The sequence below is a fragment of the Salvelinus alpinus genome, chromosome 24 (genome assembly GCF_045679555.1).
Source record: "Salvelinus alpinus chromosome 24, SLU_Salpinus.1, whole genome shotgun sequence".
Classification (NCBI taxonomy): Eukaryota; Metazoa; Chordata; class Actinopteri; order Salmoniformes; family Salmonidae; genus Salvelinus; species Salvelinus alpinus.
This window is the reverse complement of record NC_092109.1, coordinates 8,875,952-8,898,518: the sequence shown is the minus strand read 5'-3', so window position 1 is coordinate 8,898,518 and position 22,567 is coordinate 8,875,952. Positions and strand designations below refer to the sequence as shown.

Below are 22,567 nucleotides of genomic sequence, written 5' to 3'. Positions count from 1 at the left end.
AACAGTTATGTGTCCATACGAATTATATATGCTGAGATTGTAGTTTGTATTTCTCTTTATCATCTGGGAGATATTATGTCTGTCTGCTCTGTTGCTGCAGTAGGTTACAGTAAGACTAGGCCTACTGATAGGCAGTGATTATGATGCTGTCATGGCTGGATGAGTTTTGATTTAATTTTAACTTTATTTGATTGGGATTGGTTGACTTTCATTGCTTTGTTTCAGAAGACAGAAATATGCAAAAACACATGCATAGGTATCCCTACATACTGTATTATTGCACACACCATTACACACACATACAAATTAACACATACTGTACACCCATGCTTACACATATAACCCGCTCAACACACAAACACATATTTCTAAAAAGCCCATGAGCATTTGATCTATTTTGTTGTATTGTCATCACATGGTTAAGGTTGAGCACTGATAGTTTTGTAGCTTTAATTAGGTTGCTAAGAGTATGAGGTTATCAACTGTCTATGCATATCCCAGAGTTGGCACAATTGACACTGTTATAATATTTCAATCGTAATGTTAAGACATTTATATTTAAATATTTAATGTGTGAAAAGACTGAAGAAAATCATACATGGCAAAGAGTACAAACTTAAAATGATGAACAGGAATGACATTTACTGTCATGGGTGTCCCAAAATCATAAATCTATGCCCAAAATAGGTCACGCCTCCTGGAAATAACCTATGTATTACATCAACCCAGCATGAAATTGAATAAAAACCCAAACTGATCGTTAAATTAACCCATGTTTGGGTAATCGGGTTATTGGGGGCGTGGCTTTCAGATTGTTATTTTTGGCCACCTGTGAGAGTAAATGTCATTCTTGCTCAAATGAGCAAATAAAAATGTCCTTCAATATTTTTGTGAATATACATCATATAATATTATTTCAATATAACAACACAGCAATTAGAACAGGTATAGGCAATTACCTAACTCATATTCTCGGGTAAGCTACAAACATGTCAGTGCTCAACCTCAACATTCCAATGTTGTTTTAGTTGCTTTGTGTATCACCAAATTTGCTTGAGATGATTTTACTGCAACACTGCTCACCGCATCCAAGTTTCTTGACATAGGCGTTTAAAAAGAGCTGTCAGTCAAAGCAAGCTCATAAATATAAGCTCCCCAGCCCACTCAGCCTGTCTTTTCAAACTTCCTGGTAGTTAGCCATGAGAGAAAGAGTACTTTTTCTCCAGTTTTTGGCATTTCTATCCGCCAAAAATATCACATGTGATATTTTAGTCATTCAAACGATTCTTTCACATGAGATTAAGAATGACCTTTTGGCACCTTTAAGCCTCGTTTTTGCATATTTTGTATACCAGCTGCAAACAGCTGAAAATACTATATTTCTGGTTATTGAAAATATGTGTCACAGTGGTTTAGATGGTACAATGATTCTCTACACTATGCACTGCTTGCTTTGTCACATAAACTGAAATTAACCGAACTGTTACAATTTTTGCAACCAGGAACTGACAGAGCTATTTCTGTATACTGCACCTTTAAGGGACAGTAATCGAAAAGTAATGGAAAGTAATCAAATTACGCTACTGAGTTTAGGTAATCCAAAAGTTACATGAATGCACTGTAAAGCCCAAGGAATTTCTAATTGAAATAATTCTAGTAAGTTGTACTGAAAATCAACTAAAATAATTATTACTTAAAATGTTTATGTGGTACTAACTCAAAACTAAATGAGAAGTCACACCAATATATATTTTTAAAGATATGATTGGAAAAAAAGATTTTGTCCAGCATGCTTTACTGCAGGTAGATTTTTTTGAATTATCTGTGTTTTTGCAGGTACATTGAGTGATTGAGTAATGAAATGTGGCCAACCAGACTCACTTCACCTCATCCACTACCCGTATATACCAGGCATGTGGCACAGCAACCACCTGGGGCTACATATCAGGGAAAAACATTTCAATCGCAGACAAGTTAGATAAAGAAGGCTTTAGAGATAATCTGTAGCGAATAAAAGCATGGCTGATACTGTAGTCGAGAAGGCCTGGCTAGCTGATACAGGCTGTGCTGCAGCTGTGAGGATTAAACATACCGTTAGCACGGCACTGGGAGTGTAAAATCACATGAAATGCTTTCTTCTCTCTCCTCCGGCTGCATGTAATTACTTGCGGGTGAGGCTAGGGAGAGTCCGGTGAGGCTACGGGGAGACTCGTTTGGCCCAGTATGGCTTGCCTATTGGCGAGAGAGAGAGAGGAATACCAGCATTTTCCTCTACCATAGCCCAGTTTGGAGCATTGACAGGGACGTCAGATATGAGCAATGATTTTTGTTTTAAAATCAAATGTAATATACCAAAATCTGGCGTATCAATCTATGCTTGTCTTCTAATCTTTTGCCATTGCTTCTGCTCATGTAAAACCATGTGTAGTTTCAGATACACATTATAATGTTCTGACTCTGGTCCCATCACGTCACAAAAGAAAGCTTTTCTGATGAATCATTGTGCATTGTGACATTCTCACCGTCACACAACATATCAATGAATCATAAAGCCGTGAGATGTCCCAGGACGGGAATATTCAACTGGTGGCCCGCGGAACAGGATCCAACACCTCTCAGATATGACATTGTTTGTTCCAGCACCTATTTGCCTGGCTCCAGTTCCTGGAGTATATGTTTGCACTGTAAACATTTAAATGATGCAATCAGAGTTAAACTAATTAAATCACGTTGCCTTCTGGTTATTTCTCCTGCCTCCCAGAAAAAACATAATGTAAAAGTGCAGTGATCCTTCTGTGCAATCATCCTAATCCTTCCAAACTGATTTCAAACCTGCTCTCTTATTTGTTTAAACAGTACATTCTGAACATTTTTAGACCCCTTGACTTTTACCACATTTTGTTAGATTACAGCCTTATTCTAAAATGGATAAAAAAATATATAAACATCATCAATCTACACACAATTCCTCATAATGACAAAGCAAAAAAACAGTCTAGATTTTTGTGCAAATTTATACAAAAATAAAACCTGAAATATCACATTTACATAGGTATTCAGACCCTTAGCTCAGTACTTTGTTGAAGCAACTTTGGCAGCGATTACAGCCTTGAGTCTTCTTGGGAATGATGCTACAAGCTTGGCACACCTGTATTTGGGGAGTTTCTCCTAATATTTTCTGTAAATTCTCTCAAGCTCTGTCAGTTTGGATGGGGAGCGTTGCTAAACAGCTATTTTCAGGTCTCCCTAGAGATGTTTGATTGGGTTCAAGTCCGGGCTCTGGCCGGGCCACTCAAGGACATTCAGAGACTTGTCTCAAAGCCACTCCTGTATTCTCTTGGCACTGTGCTCAAGGTTGTTGTCTTTCAACCCAGTCTGAGTTCCTGAGTGCTCTGGAGCAGGTTTTCATCAAGGATCTCTCTGTACTTTGTTCAGTTCATCTTGCCCTGAATTCCGACTAGTCTCCCAGTCCCTGCCGCTGAAAAACATCTCCACAGCATGATGCTGCCACCACCATGCTTCAGCGTAGGGATGGTGCCAGGTTTCCTCCAGATGTGACGCCTGGCATTCAGGCTAAAGAGTTCAATCTTGGTTTCATCAGACCAAAGAATCTTGTTTCTCATGGTCTGAGAGTCTTTAGGTGCCTTTTTGCAAACTCCAAGCGGGCTGTCATGCATTTTACCGAGGAGTGGCTTCCGTCTGGCCACTACCATAAATGCCTAATTGATGGAGTGCTGCAGAGATGGTTGTCCTTCTGAAAGATTCTTCCTTCTCCACAGCGGAACTCTGGAGCTCTGTCAGAGTGACCTCCCTGACCAAGGCCACACCCCCGATTTCTCAGTTTGGATGGACAGCCAGCTCCAGGAAGTCTTGGCGGTTTCAAACTTCTTCCATTTAAGAATGATGGAAGCCACTGTGTTCTTGGGGGCCTTCAATATTGCAGAAGTGTTTTGGTACCCTTCCTTAGATCTGTACCTCAACACAATCCTGTCTCGGAGCTCTACGGACAATTCCTTTGACCTCATGGCTTGGTTTTTGCTCTGACATGCACTGTCAACTGTGGGACCTTATATAGACAGGTGTGTGCCTTTCCAAATTGTGTACAATCAATAGAATTTACCTCAGGTGGACTCCAATCAAGTTGAATCTTCTCAAGGATGAACAATGGAAACAGGATGCACCTGAGCTCATTTATGAGTCTCATAGCAAAGGGTCTGAATACTTATGTAAATATGGTATTCAGGTTTTTAAAAATATAAATTAGCTAATATTTCTTAACCTGTTTTCGCTTTGTCATTATGTGGTATTGTGTGTAGATTTATGAGAAAAACTTTTTTTTAATCAATTTTACAATAAGTCTGTAATGTAAGAAAATGTGGAAAAAGTCACTGTATGCACTGCATATTTTATGGGGCAGGCCAGCGAGGTAAGTAACTGATCTTGAGACAGGTCTTGGCAGTGGTGGTCAGCTAGTGAAGAGGTCCCTACGTAATCACGTCACGTAGCTTAGGCTAGCCGTCTCCCTACTGAATTTGAAACTAAGGGAAAGACAAATAAAAAATGGAATAAGAAAAGGCAATCAACTTTGATGAAGTTTTTCAAGTACAAAAATCCTGTAAAATATAGTGAATCAAACCTGAAATGAGGAAGGGAACTGTCAGTGTCAGATGAGAGGAGTAAGAAGCATACTGCTCCTGATGGCGATTCTTTAGCTAGCAGCACTTCTTATCCCGCCAGTCCAGGTGCCAATGCATCCACCGACAAAGTGCCCAGAGCAGGTGCAATATGGACAGAGGCTCAGTTCAAGACCAAGCAAACGTATAACCCCTGGCTTGTCAAGCAAAATACAAAGCTGGGCTGTACAACATGCAAAAAGGTAGGGAGTTTTGGCCCGGAAAAGACTGGAGGGATGAAAGGGTTGAATGTACAGTAACATCCTCTGTCCCTGACATAAAAAAGCAACAGAGACCTCAGAAAAAAGATTTTTTAACATACTCAAACCAAGGCCCATTTAGCAACAGCAAGCATTGTAGACAAGGCTAAAGAAACACATTAACACAGGTTCTAGTTAACGCTCAAAACAAAAACACAGACACTACGGACAGAGTCTTCAGAACAGCTTACAAGGAGGCTAAACGTCACAGACCCGCTCATGGTTTTGAGCAAGAAATGGACTGTCAGGAGTTAAATAGACTTCTCCATTCCAATGTTGCTTGCTCCAACACACAGCAGCACATTTTATCTTAAGTGAAACTACTTGAAATAATAGCCCAGTTCTCTCCCCAAATCAGCCTAATGCTCGACGAGACTACGAGTTTTAATAAAGAGTGCCTTGATTGTATACATCAGACTTCAGCTCGCAGATATAGACATACCAGCAATACATGTTTGTTGATCTTGTGGAACTGGAGGAATTATCTGCTGGGGGAATTGTGCGTAATCTGTTATCTGCATTAGATGGTGTAAAATATACTGATGACTTTCTCTCCAAAACCCTCATTGGAATTAAGTGTGATGGTGCGTCTGTGATGCTGAGTATCAACAAGGCTCCAGGCCCTCTTCCCTAATATAGCTGTTTGGCACTGCTCAGCACACAGGCTTGAGCTCGGAGTAGGCGATGTGGTAGAAGAGATGGATGCTCAATCATTTTAGAATACTTATGGGCAAGCTACATGCGCTTTATAACGTGTCCAACAAAAAACAAATGGAGCTGAGGGAGTGAATAGAGAGTTTAGACATTCAGCTGTGCAAAATCTGAAGGATCTTGGACACTAGATGGGTGGCTTCCAGTTTTAGCCATGTAGAGTCTGTGATAAAAATGACCCGGCTCTTCACAAGCGTTTCACCACAGCAGCTGAGGATGCCACCCGCGACAGCGCGTCCCGTCAGAGCTCTACTACCCTTGCCATGTGCATATCCTCACGTGTTTGTAAACAATCTAGGCCTTGTGTGATGCACTTCAAGAACTATCTGAATTTTCACTTGTGCTCCAAAAGAGAGACTGCACAATTAGTAGTGCATGCAAAACAGTCACCGGGGAAACGAGGGTGTTCAGCGCAATGGCAGAGCAGCCAGGCCGGCACACAACTCAGCCAAAGAGGGATTCAGGAGAACTCTTTCCAAGGTGTCAAACTGAATGGTGGAAGACCCAGCGACAGAGTCCTTAATCAGAATGTTCTCTCAAGGAGGATGGGCAGTGGACAATACAGGATACAGCCAGTTCATAGAGGAGCTGAAGGTGTTTTACGCACAATACTGGCCGGAGGAAGCAGAAGCACTGTATGGAAAAACAGAGGTAGAATCTCTCTGCAAGCGGTTTGGCGTTGACAGTCCATGTAAGGTCATACAGGCCTACAGGCAGCACAGGGACACTAATGGTCTAATGATAAAGGAAACATTCCAGATGGACTTAAAGAGCTGTTGATGGAGGTCAGCATCATCCCCTTCTCCAGTGCAGAATGCGAGCAGGGATTTTCTCAAATGAATCTGATTTGCACGTCAACCCGTGCCTCTCTGCATACCTCCACCATTTCAGGGCAATTCTTTCTGAACCTTGTTGGCCCACCCCTGACCCAATTCAACCCAGTCCCCTATGTGAGGTTATGGATTGCTGAAGGACACAGATGTGTCACAGACACCAGGAGCGAAACAAGAAATAGAGAGGAGAACACGCACGAGGAAATAGCTGTGTTGTGGGAGGTTTTGGAAAACTAAGGTAAGAACATCTTTTTCCTTTACAAACGTGTTCCGTACTGTGAAGTTAATCTGAATATGTGCTTCATATTATCAAATAGGCAGGAGGCCTACAGTTGAAGTCGGATGTTTACATACACCTTAGCCAAATACATTTAAACTCAGATTTTCACAATTCCTGACATTTAATCCTAGTAAAAATTCCCTGTCTTAGGTCAGTTAGGATCACCACTTTATTTTAAGAATGTGAAATGTCAGAATAATAGTAGAGAGAGTGATTTATTTCAGATTTTATTTCTTTCATCACATTCCCAGTTGGTCAGACGTTTACATACACTCAATTAGTATTAGTATTTGGTAGCATTGCCTATAAATTGTTTAACTTGGGTCAAACGTTTTGAGTCGCCTTCTACAAGCATCCCACAATAAGTTGGGTGAATTTTGGCCCATTCCTCCTGACAGAGCTGGTGTAATTGAGTCAGGTTTGTAGGATCCTTGCTCGCACACGCTTTTTCAGTTCTGCCCACACGTTTTCTATGGGATTGAGGTCAGGGCTTTGTGATGGCCACTCCAATACCTTGACTTTGTTGTCCTGAAGCCATTTTGCCACAACTTTGGAAGTATGCTTGGGGTCATTGTCCATTTGGAAGACCCATTTGCGACCAAGCTTTAACATCTTGACTGATGTCTTGAGATGTTCCTTCAATATATCCACATAATTTTCCTTTCCTCATGATGCCATCTATTTTGTGAACTCGTTTTACTGTGGATATAGATACTTCTGTGCCTGTTTCCTCCAGCATCTTCACAAGGTCCTTTGCTGTTGTTCTGGGCTTGATTTGCACTTTTCGCACCAAAGTACATTCATCTCTAGGAGACAGAACGCGTCTCCTTCCTGAGCGGTATGATGGCTGCGTGGTCCCATGGTGTTTATACTTGCATACTATTGTTTGTACAGATGAACGTGGTACCTTCAGGCGTTTGGAAATTGCTCCCAAGGACGAACAGGGACTTGTGGAGGTCTACATTTTTTTTCTGAGGTCTTGGCTGATTTCTTTTGATTTTCCCATGATGTCAAGCAAAGAGGCACTGAGTTTGATGGTAGGCCTTGAAATACGTCCACAGGTACACCTCCAATTGACTCAAATGATGTCAATTTGCCTATCAGAAGCTTCTAAAGCCATAACATATATTTTTAGGAATTTTCCAAGCTGTTTAAAGGCACAGTCAACTTAGTGTATGTAAACTTCTGACCCACTGGAATTGTGATACAGTGAATTATAAGTGAAATAACCTGTCTGTAAACAATTGTTGAAAAAATGACTTGTGTCATGCACAAAGTAGATGTCCTAACCGACTTGCCAAAACTATAGTTTGTTAACAAGATATCTGTGGAGTGGTTGAAAACGAGTTTTAATGACGCCAACATAAGTATATGTAATCTTCCAACTTCAACTATATATATATATTATGCTATATGTTCTGCTGTAGCTATGTTCTGCTTTAGATATTCTGTTATCTAATCAAATGATTGTGAAATGCTTGTTCTACTGCTACATTGATGTATTGAAAAGTATGTGAAATTCGAGTCTTGTAAGACATAGTATGTGTTTGAGACCAACGCGTGGCGGTGGCTGTGTGAGAAGCGCACCAGTATCTCTCACATCTCTTTCATCTCTCAAGAGTTGTATTTAATCATTTATTTAGACTCTATACTGTAGGCCACCAAAATATTTGATCAACTTCCAAATATTGTTTTACAAAAGAGAGAGAGAGAGAGAGATAGGCTTTTGGCACGAGTACATCGGCCATCACCAGTGAGTGAGCTGCGCATCACTGGGTGAGTCAGTGAAACTGGAAAGCATTTTTAGGACTATAATTTCCTCCTCATATTGTAGCCTATAATATATGTCTCCACACACCTAGGCCTAGGCTAATGATGGATTCAAGACAAGGTCGTTTTTTAGGATCTTTGATTCTCGGTTTGCCATTTCAATCATTTATGCAGTATTAACTAAGATTCTGCCAAAGTCTCCAGTCATGTAAAATTACATAGAATTGCATGAAATGCGTTTATAAAAGGCCAACATTTTCCCGGACATTATGCTAAAATGTACCCCATGTGTACAACTTCTGTAAGTGCCTCTATTTTACTGCTCTATGCCACTACGCAAATGCGATGATATAAATGAAATGCTTTTTTATAAATGTTTTTTTTTTTTTTTATGTATTCCGCTACCTCGAAACTCCCCAGGTCACCCCCCTCTCGTGCTCATTGTTTGTTCCGGCACCTTCTGATTTACAAATTAAGCACTGTTTACTCTTAACTCAGCCGGTAGATAAAAAACACCATGGACTCAGTTAAAACTATCAAAAAATGTATCCAAAAAATGTATCCAATCAACATCTAGTATGCAACATAATTTGTTTCGTAGTCTGCTGAGCACCATGATCTACTTTTACATAATGGTGTTCAGTGGCTAAGCAAGGGTCATAATGATCTCAAGAGAGCAGCCCATGTGAGCTCAGGAAGGAGATAGTTGCTTTTCACTGTGATTGCCGTCACAAGAAAGACAACACATATCTAATGAAAATGCTTGATGAGGAGTTTGTCTCAGATGTTATTTTTTTATTGACATCTTCAATCAATTGAATGGACTTAATTTGTGACTACAGGGGATGGATACTCCTTAAGAGTCGTATGACGCACCCGTGTGTCAATCTAAGGAACATAATAAAAAATCCCCATCGAAATCCATCAGTTTAAGCTAGAGATATTATTTTTTTTACAAGGGCTGTGTCGCATCCATCTATGTCGGCCTTCCGCATCGGCCAAGCTACAGAGGTGTATGTCAGACCATGGGGCATCCCGAAAATCGGTCTTCTCACAAAATTTTTTGTAGTGTCATGAACTAGGATGGTGTTCTCCGTTTTGCTCTAAGACACCACAAGCCTCAGGGAACTCGTCTGAAGGTAACCCATACAAATTAATGGAAGTATAAAAGTAGTTTTGTGGCAATAAAAATAAGGGCTTAAATATGTGTTCAATAAAAGCTAAAATATTTCATACGCTTTCTTATACAGTATCTCCTACATATAGGACAGACACTTCAAAACCTTATTACTTATGATGTATTTTTTGACTGTCTTTTTTGCCATTTATGAATGCGTTATTCAATGCAATACTATTGGCTATAGTAGTAAAGACCAAATTCAATATTTTATCAAATCATTAAAAGATATATATATATACCTAAATGGGTCAAAATATTCTAAATCCAATAGTTAAATAACCCATGGTATGACAATTTTAAAAGAACCCCTCCAATTATTTTTGGCCTTACTGCTATTAGCAAATACAAATGCATTGAATAACAGATTCACTACATGGAACAACAGAAAGTTTGTTCTTAAGTGTCTGTCCTATATCTGAGTGACATAAGAAAGATCAGGAAACATTTTATATTTTCTTTACATGTATTTAACCCCCACTAAACGGTCCCCATATACAATACCGTTCAAAAGTTTGGGGTCACTTAGAAATGTCCTTGTTTTTGAATGAAAAGCACATTTTTTACCCATTAAAATAACATCAAATTGATCAGAAATACAGTGTAGACATTGTTAATGTTGTAAATGACTATTGTAGATGGAAACATCAGATTTTTTTATGGAATATCTACATAGGCGTACATAGGTCCATTATCAGCAACCATCACTCCTGTGTTCCAATGGCACGTTATGTTAGCTAATCCAAGTTAATCATTTTAAAAGGCTAATTGATCATTAGAAAAACCTTTTGCAATTATGTTAGCCCAGCAGAAAACTGTTGTGCTACTTAACTTCTTGTGGGCAGGGGGCAGCATTTTCACTTTCGGATAAATAGCATGCCAAAATTCAACTGCTTGCTACTCATCCCCAGAATATAAGATATGCATATTATTAGTAGATTTGGATAGAAAATACTCTGAAGTTTCTAAAACTGTTTGAATCATGTCTGTGAGAATAACATAACTTATGTAGCAGGCAAAACCCTGAGGACAAACCATTCAGATTTTTTTTTTTTGATGTCACTGTCTTTTCAATGTGTTTTCTTAGAGACACCAGATTTCTAATGGACTTGCTTGCAGTTCCTACCGCTTCCACTGGATATCACCAGTCCTTGGAAATCGGTTGAGGTTATTCCTTTGTGTAATGAAGAAGTACGGCCATCTTGAAAAAGTGTTACATGTGTACTGTTTGATAGAGGCGCAAGACCAGAAAGCATGCTTGAGTTTGACATTTTTGTGTCACCGGCCTATATACAATACCCTATAATGTCAAAGGGTATTTAAAACATTTTTTTTTTTTTATTAAAAATTAAAATGAAATGTAAATCAATAAGTATTCAACCCCTTTGTTATGGCAAGTCTAAATACATTCAGTAGTAAACATTTGCTTAACAAAACATAATAAGTTGCATGGACTCACTGTGTGCAATAATAGTGTTTAACATGATTTTTGAATGACTACCTCATCTCTGTACCTCACACATACAACTATCTTTAAGGTCTCTCAGTCGAGCAGTGAATTCTCCAAAAAGACCAGGGAGGTTTTCCAATGCCTTGCAAAGAAGGGCACCTGTTGGTAGATGACTTAAACAAACATGCTGAAGTTATTAATTACACTTTGGATGGTACACCAATACACCCAGTCACTACAAAGCTACAGGCATCCTTCCTATCTCAGTTGCCGGAGAGGAAGGAAACCGCTCAGGGATTTCACCATAATGCCACTGGTGACTTAAAAACAGTTACATAGTTTAATGGCTGTGATAGGGGAAAACTGAGGCTGGATCAACATTGTAGTTACTTCACAACACTAACCTAAATGACTGAGTGAAAAGAAGGAAACCTGTACAGAATACAAATATTCCAAAACATGCCTGAGTACAAAGTGTTTGCTACATCTGCTCCTTACACGCCCTCTACTTATCATCCTGTGTCTCTCTAACGTGCCACCACTCCCCCAGTGCTCTTTCCCTCTCTCTCGCTCTCTGTGTATTGATTGTGTGAGTGGAGACAGGTGTGCTGAAGGCAGAGCAGATCCCCACCAGCTGCAACCTGTTCGATAATCAAAGCCTCTGCTCAGTCAGTCTGCGTTTCAAGCCGTTTGTTCCTGCATAGATCTTGTGATCTTGTTGTGCCTGTTTTTCCCTAGACTGACGCTGCTTTTCTCTCTGCTACAGTCCCGTCCACTCTGACTCTGGTCCCTGTCTCCAGTCCCTCGTCTCATCAGTCCTGCTTCCCTGCCCTGGACCCCCGCTCCACTGCTTCCTAAATATACTTGCTTACCAAGACGACATTGAATGTTTGTGAGTTAGCCTAGTTACGGTTTTGACCTAAATCAGCTTGAAAATCTATGGCTAGACTTGAAAATGGCTGTCTAGCAGCGATCAACTTGACAGAGCATGAAGAATTGTAAAAAGAATAATGTGCAAAGCTGTTCAAGACTAACCCAGAAAGACTTACAGCTGTAATCGCTGCCAAAGGTGTTTCTAACATGTATTGACTCAGGGTGTTGAATACTTATGTAATACAAGATACAGTAGATTGTTTTATTTTACATGTAATTACATTTTTCTTCCACTTTGACATTACAGAGTATTTTTGTGTAGTTCTTTGACAAAAAAAAGACAATTAAATCCATTTTAATCCCACTTTGTAACATAACAAAATTTGGAAAAAGTCAAAGGGTGTGAGTACTTTCTGAAGGCACTGTATACACACACTCCTCCCTCCCTCTTGCATGATGGAGGGGATGGAGGGTTGACATTTACATGCAGAGCCACTGATGCCCTTCCCTGCTAATGAGCCACAGAGAGATCACCTATCGTTTTATCTATATTTCCGTTAAATACCAGGAGAATAAAACTCCCTCTGCACCGTAGATCCCCTGTCCTCCTCTTCTCCCCTCTCTTCCCTCTTCTCTCCCTCCTCTCACTGTAATTGGCGCATGCCTTCGACCTCTAACCCCATGCTGCCAGAAGCAGAGATGACCTGAGGGCAGATGATGCCAGATGTGATTGAGGCGAAACTTACATTTTTTCTACAGCAGAGCTACTGATTCTGCTGCCGGGTTCTGTATTCAGACACGCTTTGTGATGACACAGGATGGAGGTGAGAGAGGCTGAGGTCTAGGTGGAGGCCAGGGAGAAAGACGAGGAGATGAGAAAGCTGGATGGGAGTGAGGGAGGTATGGGGGCATAGGTACAATGGGGGGAGGGGCTAGCGTAGGTCCTATAGGCATTCACAAGTGCCTATAGGTGGAGCCAGTGTAGGGGAGATGTAGGCATAGTGTGTGGGGTAGGCCCTGCTTGGGTCAGACATTTAGGGGCATTTTCTGATGACACTGGATGTGGAGACTGGACATGGAGGCCAGGGAGAGAGATGAGGAGTGGTGTGAGGAGTGAAGGGCGACAGGGAGAGAGGTGAGGAAGGGTGAGAGAAGTGAGGGGGGACAGCCAGAGAGATAAGGAGGGGTGCTTTCGGATGACACTGCGCTGAATGGGGTTGAGGGGCGCAGAACCGATCTTGGGCCAGGGAACAGAGTGTTAGGAGGTTGGATGAAGATAACAGCATTGACGGAGGGGGGAGCGAGGAAGGAGAGGAGTGAATCAAAAGGTCTGTGAATGTAGAAGCTCTGGTTGATTGCTGATTGTGTGGCTTTCCTTAGCCTGTCCCAGCCATGTAAAGTGAGTGTCTGTGACAAAAAATGACAAAATGAGAAAGAGCACAATAGCCTCTCGTCCTCCCAGGATTCAGAATGTTCTTTTATTGGTTGGCTCTCTTTGTAGAGATGTAGCCCTTTACAGATCTCTGCTGCGTGAGCAGAATACAGACACTCTACACACACATTTTTTTCTTCTAAATACTACTTGTAACCATAGTGGAACCCTTTTTGGTGCTATATAGAACCCTTTTTTGAAGGTTTATTAAAGAACCATCCTCATAAGGTTCTAAATGGAACCTGTTTGGTGCTAAAAATACCCTTTTCTAAATAAACATTCAAAAATATGATATACTGTATACCGTATATAGCAGGAAAAAAGGGTTCCGCTATTGTTACAACCCTTTTTGAGACTATATAGAAAACGTTTTAATGGTTCAAAAAGAATCTCTCAATCTGAAAGGTTCTCTGTAGATCCTTTTGAAGAACCACAGACTTATTTATAAATGATCTGGTCTGCCATATTATATTGTACATAATTGACACAAAGCCATACATGTCTCTTTCCCAAGACACTGTTATTGACTATATTTGTAATAGTTTATGGCCTAATACAATACATTAGATAAACTGGAATACCACTGACTCAAGGTTGCACAAAAAGAGCTGTGTGCAAACCAAATATTTGAATGAGCCGCTCCCCTGAATTGTAATTAATATTAAAATAGCAAAGAACCCTTTTCTGAACTGTAAAGAACCATTGAAGGGCTCTTTCAGCCATTATGTTTCCACATAGAATCATCACACTTTCCAAAGACCCCTCATTTTGTAGAATGTAGTGAAGGGTGTGAGTTTGTGTGTGTTTGTGTGTGCGTCTGTGTGTATGCTTACAAGTGTATATGCAAGAAATCTAAGTTTACTAGCGTGGAGTGCCTGCTAAACTATGTGCTGTGTGGCTGTAAGATTGCATTTGAGTGTATTTGGTGCATTTGAATGAGCTAGGGAAAGTTTTGATACAGTGCACGTAATTGTGTTACTAGGAAAACAAGAGGTGGAAGATAATAGAGTTTGTCTCTTGGATTAACTCTCCGGAACATCCATTAAAAACTGAAGTGTATGTATAGTGCATCTGGAAAGTATTCAGACCCCTTGACTTTTTCCACATTTCGTTACGTTACAGCCTTATTCAAAAATGTATTAATGCACATTTATTACAATTAAAAAACAGATACCTTATTTACATAAGAATTCAGACCCTTTGTTATGAGACTCGAAATTGAGCTCAGGTGCATCCTGTTCCATTGATCATCCTTGAGCTGTTTCTGCAACTTGATTGGAGTCCACCTGTGGTAAATTCAATTGATTGGACATGATTTGGAAAGGCACACACCTGTCTAAATAAGGTCCCACAGTTGACAGTGCACGTCAGAGCTAAAACCAAGCGATGAGGTCAATGGAATTGTCCGTAGAGCGCCGAGACAGGATTGTGCCGAGGCACAGATCTGGGGAAGGGTACCAAAAAATATCTGCACCATTGAACGTCCTCAAGAACACAGCGGCCTCCATTGTTCTTAAATGACAGAAGTTTGGAACCACCAAGATTCTTTCTTAGTTAAATAAAGGTTAAATAAAAAATGTAAAATACATTCCTAGAGCTGGTCGGGTGCAAGCCACTCCTTAGTAAAAGGAACATGACATTGTCATGTCTGGAGGAAACCTGGCACCATCCCTACGGTGAAGCATGGTGGTGGCAGCACCATGCTGTGGGGATTATTTCAGCGGCAGGGACTGGGAGACTAGTCAGGAACGAGGGAAAGATGAACAGAGCAAAGTACATAGAGATCCTTGATGAAAACCTGCTCCAGAGCACATAGGACCTAAGACAGGGGCAAAGGTTCATCTTCCAACACGACAACAACCCTAAGCACACAGCCAAGACAACCCAGGAGAGGCCAGAGCCCGGACTTAAAACCGATCGAACATCTCTGGAGACCTGAAAATAGCTGTGCAGCGTCGCTTCCCATCCAACCTGACAGAACTTGAGAGGATCTGCAGAGAAGAATGTGAGAGCCTCCCCAAATACAGGTGTGCCAATCTTGTAGCATCATACCGAAGAATTCTCAAAGCTGTAATCGCTGCAAAAGGTGCTTCAACAAAGTACTGAGTAAAGGGTCTGAATATTTACGTACATGTAATATTTCAGTTTTTTTTAATACATTTGCAAAAATGGCTTAAAACTTGTTTTTGCTTTGTCATTATAGGGTATTGTATGTAGATTGATGAGAAAAAACAACAATGTTATCAATTTTAGAATAAGGCTGTAATGTAACAAAATGTGGAAAAAGTCAAGGGGTCTGAATACTTTCCGAATGCACTTGTATGTGATAAATTTTTTTATCAATCAGAAGACATCCATTTTCTCTCCGAGGGAAAGTACAATACCTCCAATCAAGACGGGAATATTACCTTATACACGTATAAACAGGTTATATACATTGAGTGTACAAAACATTGCTTTCCATTACATAGTCCAGCATATCCCCAAACTCGGTCCTTGGGACCCCAAAGGGTGCACGTTGTGTTTTTGCCCAAACAATACACAGCTGATTCAAATTATCAAAGCTTGATGATTAGTTTATTATTTGAAATAGCTGTGTAGTGCTAGGGCAAAAACCAAAATGTGCCCCCCCTGGGGCCCGAGGAACGAATTTGGGAAAACCTGACATAGACTGACCAGGTGAATCCAGGTGAAAGCTATGATCCCTTATTGATGTCACCTGTTAAATCCACTTCAATCAGTGTAGATGAAGGGGAGGAGACAGGTTAAAGAAGGATTTTTAAGCCTTGAGACAATTGAGACATGGGTTGCGGTCCAAACGCTTAAAAGACACAGCCTATCCCCTTAGCCCTCAAATTAAGTGGAGACTTCTGATGACTTCTACCAATTCCAAAAGATATCCAAACAAAACATATTTACTTTGTATGAAACGTGTTTATGCCGTCATGGGCATCAGTAGCACAATTTCAAATTTATTTGCATTCGTTTTTACTTACACTTGTATGCTGACTTCTCCATTAATGTTGTTTTTACGTTTTCACTGACTTTTCTTAGCAGATGTACAATCGTCGCGAATTGAATTATGGGAGGTTTCAGGCCCCGGAGTGAACATAATTGAACACTCGCAAAGCCGACTAAAAATGAGGGCTGATGGGCTTACGTTGCAAACTTCCCTTGCTTGGCTAATCATTTGGACCGCTCACCAAGATGGCGAGGGGGATTCCCCCAAGGGCATAAGTGGACGAGGGTGTGTCTTTTAAGTGTTTGGACCGCAACATGGATTGTGTATGTCTGTCATTCAGAGGGTGAATGGCCAAAATAAAATATTTAAGTGCCTTTGAACGAGGTATGTTAGTAGGTGCCAGGCACACTGCTTTGAGTGTGTCAAGAACTGCAACGCTGCAGGGTTTCTCACACTCAACAGTTTCCTATGTGTATCAAGAATGGTCCACTACCAATCGGCCAGCATCCCTGTGGAATGCTTTCGACACCTTATAGAGTCCATGCCCCAACAAATTGAGGCTGCTCTGAGGGCAAAAGGTGGTGCAACTCAAAATTAGGAAGGTGTTCTTAATGTTTTTGACACTGTGTATAATGGTTGGACGTTAAATTGACACAGTTCTATTTATATACAATAGTGTATTTTATTCCTATGCAGGTGTTCAGTGTACAATGTGTGTAGTTGTGCTGTGTAGTCCCTGCTGTGTTGGATGCGTGTTACACCTGTGCTGAGAGACTAAGAGACTGGTACTATGGGCTGGGGAGTTATTTTACTGAGTTTCTGGTGGCGTTTTTTTTATTGATCTGAGAGGTGTAGGTGAAATTACCCCCCCACCCCCCCCCCCCCCACACACACACACAGAAGGGAATACAGAGAGAGAGAGAGAGAAACTAGAATGAAGACAGGTGGTCTTCAGATATGGATGAGTCACAGACAGCATAATATATTCCAATTTTTAGTTAAGTGAGAAAAGGGGTAAATTGTGTGTGCTAAACTCAGGTTACAGCCTTATTCTAAAATGTATTAAATAGTTTTTTTCCCCCTCATCAATCTACACATGTCTATTTAATATAAACTAAAACTAGCATCTTTCAGAAAAGTGTCACTGCCAACCTCCCAAACCAATAGTAGACCTCCACCACAGCCCTCCTACATCAGACGGAGGCAGAGAGAAGGACAGAACCAGCAGGAGAGGATGAGGGCCGTGCCTGCTGGCTATAAAAGGATTTATCAAGGTTTTCTCGACCCTGCTGTGTGAGAGTGCTCTCTCTATATAGCTCTCCCTCTCCCCCTCTCTTCCCCCTGCACGTGGTTTTTGGAGAACTAAACAATGTCAGCGTTCTGACACAGACAGGACTGTCATCCCAAATCGCTAGTCTTTGAGTTTTCGGCACCTCCCAACACACACACGCGCACACACACACACACACACACACACACACACAGACACACACACACACACACACACACACACACACACACACACACACACACACACACACACACACACACACACACACACACACATGCACACACCACTTCACACCTCTCCTGCAATCACATGTACTTACACCACTAAAGGGGTTTAACAGCTCAATTATGGCACGACTAAAGCGCTAAACTCAGAAATCTGCGCCTTGGTTATATTTTTTTTAGTTGCGTCGAGGGACGGCCAGGGAGAGGGAGAAAGGAAAGAGATTGGGGCAAAAAAACATAGCTTTTCCTCCTTTGTTCCCTCGGAGGTTGTTAGTTTGTCTTTAACGAGCCGCAGCAAAAGATGGGATGACCTTTTCTACATCAGACGCAGGTGGAGACATCACATTACAGCTAAACACACTGCAGATGCAAACCCATATAGTCACCTATCTACACAGGCAGAGCAGATCTGAGAAGAACTGTCTGACAACTACATGGACAGTCTACACACTACTACTTCTACAGATACAAGAGCAGAACAAACCACAGTACTGCAGATATACAGTGCCTTCAGAAGGTATTCAGATCCCTTGACTTTTTCCACATTCTGTTAGGTTACAGCCTTATTCTAAAATGTATTAAGTTGTTTTTTGCCCTCATCAATCTACACACAATACCCCTTAAAGACAAAGCAAAAACTGTTTTTTAGAAGAAAAATATGAAATTTATTACAAATAAACTGAAATATCACATTTATATAAGTATTCAGACCCTTTACTCAGTACTTCCATTTAAGAATGATGGAGGCCAATGTGTTCTTGGGGACCTTCAAGGCTGCAGAAATGTTTTGGTACCCTTCCCCAGATCTGTGCCTTTGAAACCGATGTGAAATGGCTAGCTAGTTAGCGGTGGTGCGCGATAATAGCGTTTCAATCGGTGACGTCACTGGCTCTGAGACCTTGAGGTAGTTGTTCCCCTTGCTCTGCAAGGGCCGTGGCTTTTGTGGCGTGATGGGTAACGATGCTTCTACGGTGGCTGTTGTCTATGTGTGCAGAGGGTCCCTGGTTCGAGCCCAGGTAGGAGCGAGGAGAGGGACGGAAGCTATACTGTTACATTGATGCTGTTGACCCGGAACTGCATCTCCTTCCTGAGCGGTATGACAGCTGCATGGTCCCAAGGTGTTTATACCTGCATACTATTGTTTGTACAGATGAACGTGGTACCTTCAGGCGTTTGGAAATTGCTCCCAAGGATGAACCAGACTTGTGGACGTCTACAATTTTTTTTCTGAGGTCTTCGCTGATTTCTTTTTATTTTCCCATGATGTCAAGCAAAGAAGCACTGAGTTTGAAGGTAGGCCTTGAAATACATTCACAGGTACACCTCCAATTGACTCAAATGATGTCAATTAGCCTATCAGAAGCTTCCAAAGCCATGACATCATTTTCTGGAATTTTCCAAGCTGTTTAAAGGCACAGTCAACTTAGTGTATGTAAACGTCTGACCCACTGGAATTGTGAAACACTGAATTATAAGTGAAATAATCTGTCTGTCAGCAAATGTTGGAAAAATTACTTGTGTCACGTAAAAACTATAGTTTGTTAACAAGAAATTTGTGGAGTGGTTTAAAAATGAGTTTTAATGACTCCAACCTAAGTGCATGTAAACTTACGACTTCAACTGTATGTAAAAAAAAGTATTTCCGTTTATAAAATTATAAAAAACTGCTTTCGATTTGTCATTGTGGTATTGTGTTTAGATACGTGAGGAAATTGTATTATTTAATACATTTTATAATAAGGCTGTAACGTAACAAAATGTGGAAAAGTCAAGGGTTCTGGACACTTTCCGAAGGCACTGTAAGATCACACTAAGATCATCTACTGGCAGCACATCTGTAAACAATTCTCTATGGCTGCAGGACAGGACACACTGTAGCAGATACAGTACATAATTACACAGCTAGGCAATACTGCAGTACTGAAGATACAGGACAACAGCAATGCAGGCTACGTCTACGGAACACACTTCTGAAGCTACAAAGAAAAGTACACACTATCTAGTCTGTAAGCATATAGCTTGGACTCCAGGAACATGCAGGCACACTAAGAACAGGCTTTATGAACAAAGCACAGGGAGACAGGCTGGGAGAAAAATGGCAAGAAAAGAAGAGAGAGAGCGAGTGAGGGAAGGAAGGGAAGGAAGAAAGTGGATGGAGCAGGAAGCAGCAGCAGCTAGTAAATCCCTTTCTAGCCTGTACACCACTTCATATTTCACGTTTGGCCCGAGGGACATTTGATGACGGTGGCTAAGAAGACAACTACACCCTCTGAATAGGAAGAGTACTCTGTGGTGCTCTGACAGTCTCCTGTTGTATCTGTGGTTAAATGTGTTTGGATGAATAATCGGGACGTTGCTTCAAACCACATTTACCACCCACATTTACCCTCATGGTCCTGAGTATTTTATCAGCACTCAAATCATTATCCTACTCAGCTATGGTCCTGGAACCAAGAACTTGGCCAAGGTGCTTCTTGATCGTGCACTTACAAAAAGGACACACACACACTTACCGAGCCAGTGTTCTCCAGTGATTTTTCCAAACCCCTCGCGGTAGGAGTCCCATCCTCTAAAGAAGTTGACTGAGCCATCTTCCCTGCGCTGGATCACCTGGAGTACACAGACAAAGAGCAGGTGTCAAATAGTAAATATTGGCTACTTCTCAGAAAGTTTTGAACTGTCAAGAGGAGTAAAACAAGGTTGTCCATTATCGGCATATCTATTTATTATTGCCATCGAAATGTTAGCTGTTAAAATCAGATCCAACAATAATTTCAAGGGATTAGAAATAAAGGTGTCAATGTACGCTGATGATTCATGTTTTCTTTTAAACTTGGATACCTCCACAGCCTCATAGAGGATCTAGATAATTGTTCTAAACTCTGGATTACAACCAAATTATAACAAATATACTATATTACGTATTGGATCATTAAAAAATACTACTTTTACTTTACTATGTAGTTTACCAATAAAATGGTCTGATGGTGATGTGGATATATTCGGTATACATATTCCAAAACAAATAAATGATCTCACTCCAATACATTTTTATAGAAATTTTGCAAAAAAAGGATATATCTTGCTACCATGGAAAGGTAAACACCTTTGTATTTGTGGAAAAATCACCCTGATTGACTCTTTAGTCATATCCCAGAGTACCTATTTGCTTATGGTCTTGCCTACACCTAGCAAACAGTTTTTTTAATTATGTGAGGAAAAAATGATTCCATTTTATTTGGAACGGCAAGCCAGACAAAATAAAATGGGCCCATTTATATAATGAACATGAATTCGGAGGACTGAAATGATTAAATATTAAAGCATTAGACCTCTCACTAAAGTCTTCAGTCATACAAAAGTTATACTTAATTAGTAAGAATTTCTAAACCCAATGTTCAAGAAAGGCCTTTTTCCCTTCATTCAGATTACAACCTCCCACTTTCAGTTAGGAAATCAATCCATAGAAAGTTGGTTGCAATTTCTATTTAATTCACCAGAAAAGACAGAACAAATAATACAACAAATATTGTGGTTTAACTCAAATATACTAATTGATAAAAAAAACTATATTTTTTAAATAAAAAAAAAGGTAAAATCTTCATAAATTATATAATAAATATGACTGGTGGAGTTATGTCATACATGCAGCTAACTAAAACGTATGGCAATTACAACCTACTAATTGTGGCATTACCGCAAAAATGGAAAATGAAAGTGGAAGGGGTAAAAAGTAAGGAACTTGTCTGTCGGCCCTGCATTTGGGCTCCCGGGTGGCGCAGCATTTTAAGGCACTGCATCTCAGTGCAAGAGGCATCACTACAGTCCCTGGTTCAAATCCAGGCTGTATCACATCTGGCTGAGATTGGGAGTCCCATAGGGCAGGGCACAATTGTCCCAGCGTCGTCTGGTTTTGGCTGGGGTAGGCTGTCATTGTAAATAAGAATCTGTTTTTAACTGACTTGCCTAGTTAAATAAAGGTAATATATATATATATATATATATATATATATATATATATATATATATATACAGTATATATATTCTAATTTAAAGACCATGATTGGTTAAAGAAAATTGTGATCAGGAATTGTGAAAAATTTAGTTGAAATGTATTTGGCTAAGGTGTATGTAAACTTCTGACTTCAACTGTATGTACAGTGGGGAGAACAAGTATTTGATACACTGCCGATTTTGCAGGTTTTCCTACTTACAAAGCATGTAGAGGTCTGTAATTTTTATGATAGGTACACTTCAACTATGAGAGACGGAATCTAAAACAAAAATCCAGAAAATCACATTGTATGATTTTTAAATAATTAATTTGCATTTTATTGCATGACATAAGTATTTGATACATCAGAAAAGCAGAACTTAATATTTGGTACAGAAACCTTTGTTTGCAATTACAGAGATCATACGTTTCCTGTAGTTCTTGACTAGGTTTGCACACACTGCAGCAGGGATTTTGGCCCACTCCTCCCTACAGATCTTCTCCAGATCCTTCAGGTTTCGGGGCTGTCGCTGGGCAATACGGACTTTCAGCTCCCTCCAAAGATTTTCTATTGGGTTCAGGTCTGGAGACTGGCTAGGCCACTCCAGGACCTTGAGATGCTTCTTACGGAGCCACT

At 40.5% G+C, this 22,567-nt stretch overlaps 1 protein-coding gene across 2 annotated transcripts in view; it reads right to left on the bottom strand.

Moving 5' to 3' along the window:
• The window catches only part of LOC139552088 (fibrinogen C domain-containing protein 1-like), a 295,950-nt gene that overhangs the window by 111,088 nt on the left and 162,295 nt on the right, over positions 1–22,567 (bottom strand). For both annotated transcript variants that reach the window (XM_071363492.1, XM_071363491.1), the window contains exon 6: positions 20,450–20,546. In XM_071363492.1, the coding sequence (XP_071219593.1) occupies positions 20,450–20,546 (97 nt within the window). The remainder of the gene's footprint in view (positions 1–20,449; positions 20,547–22,567) is intronic.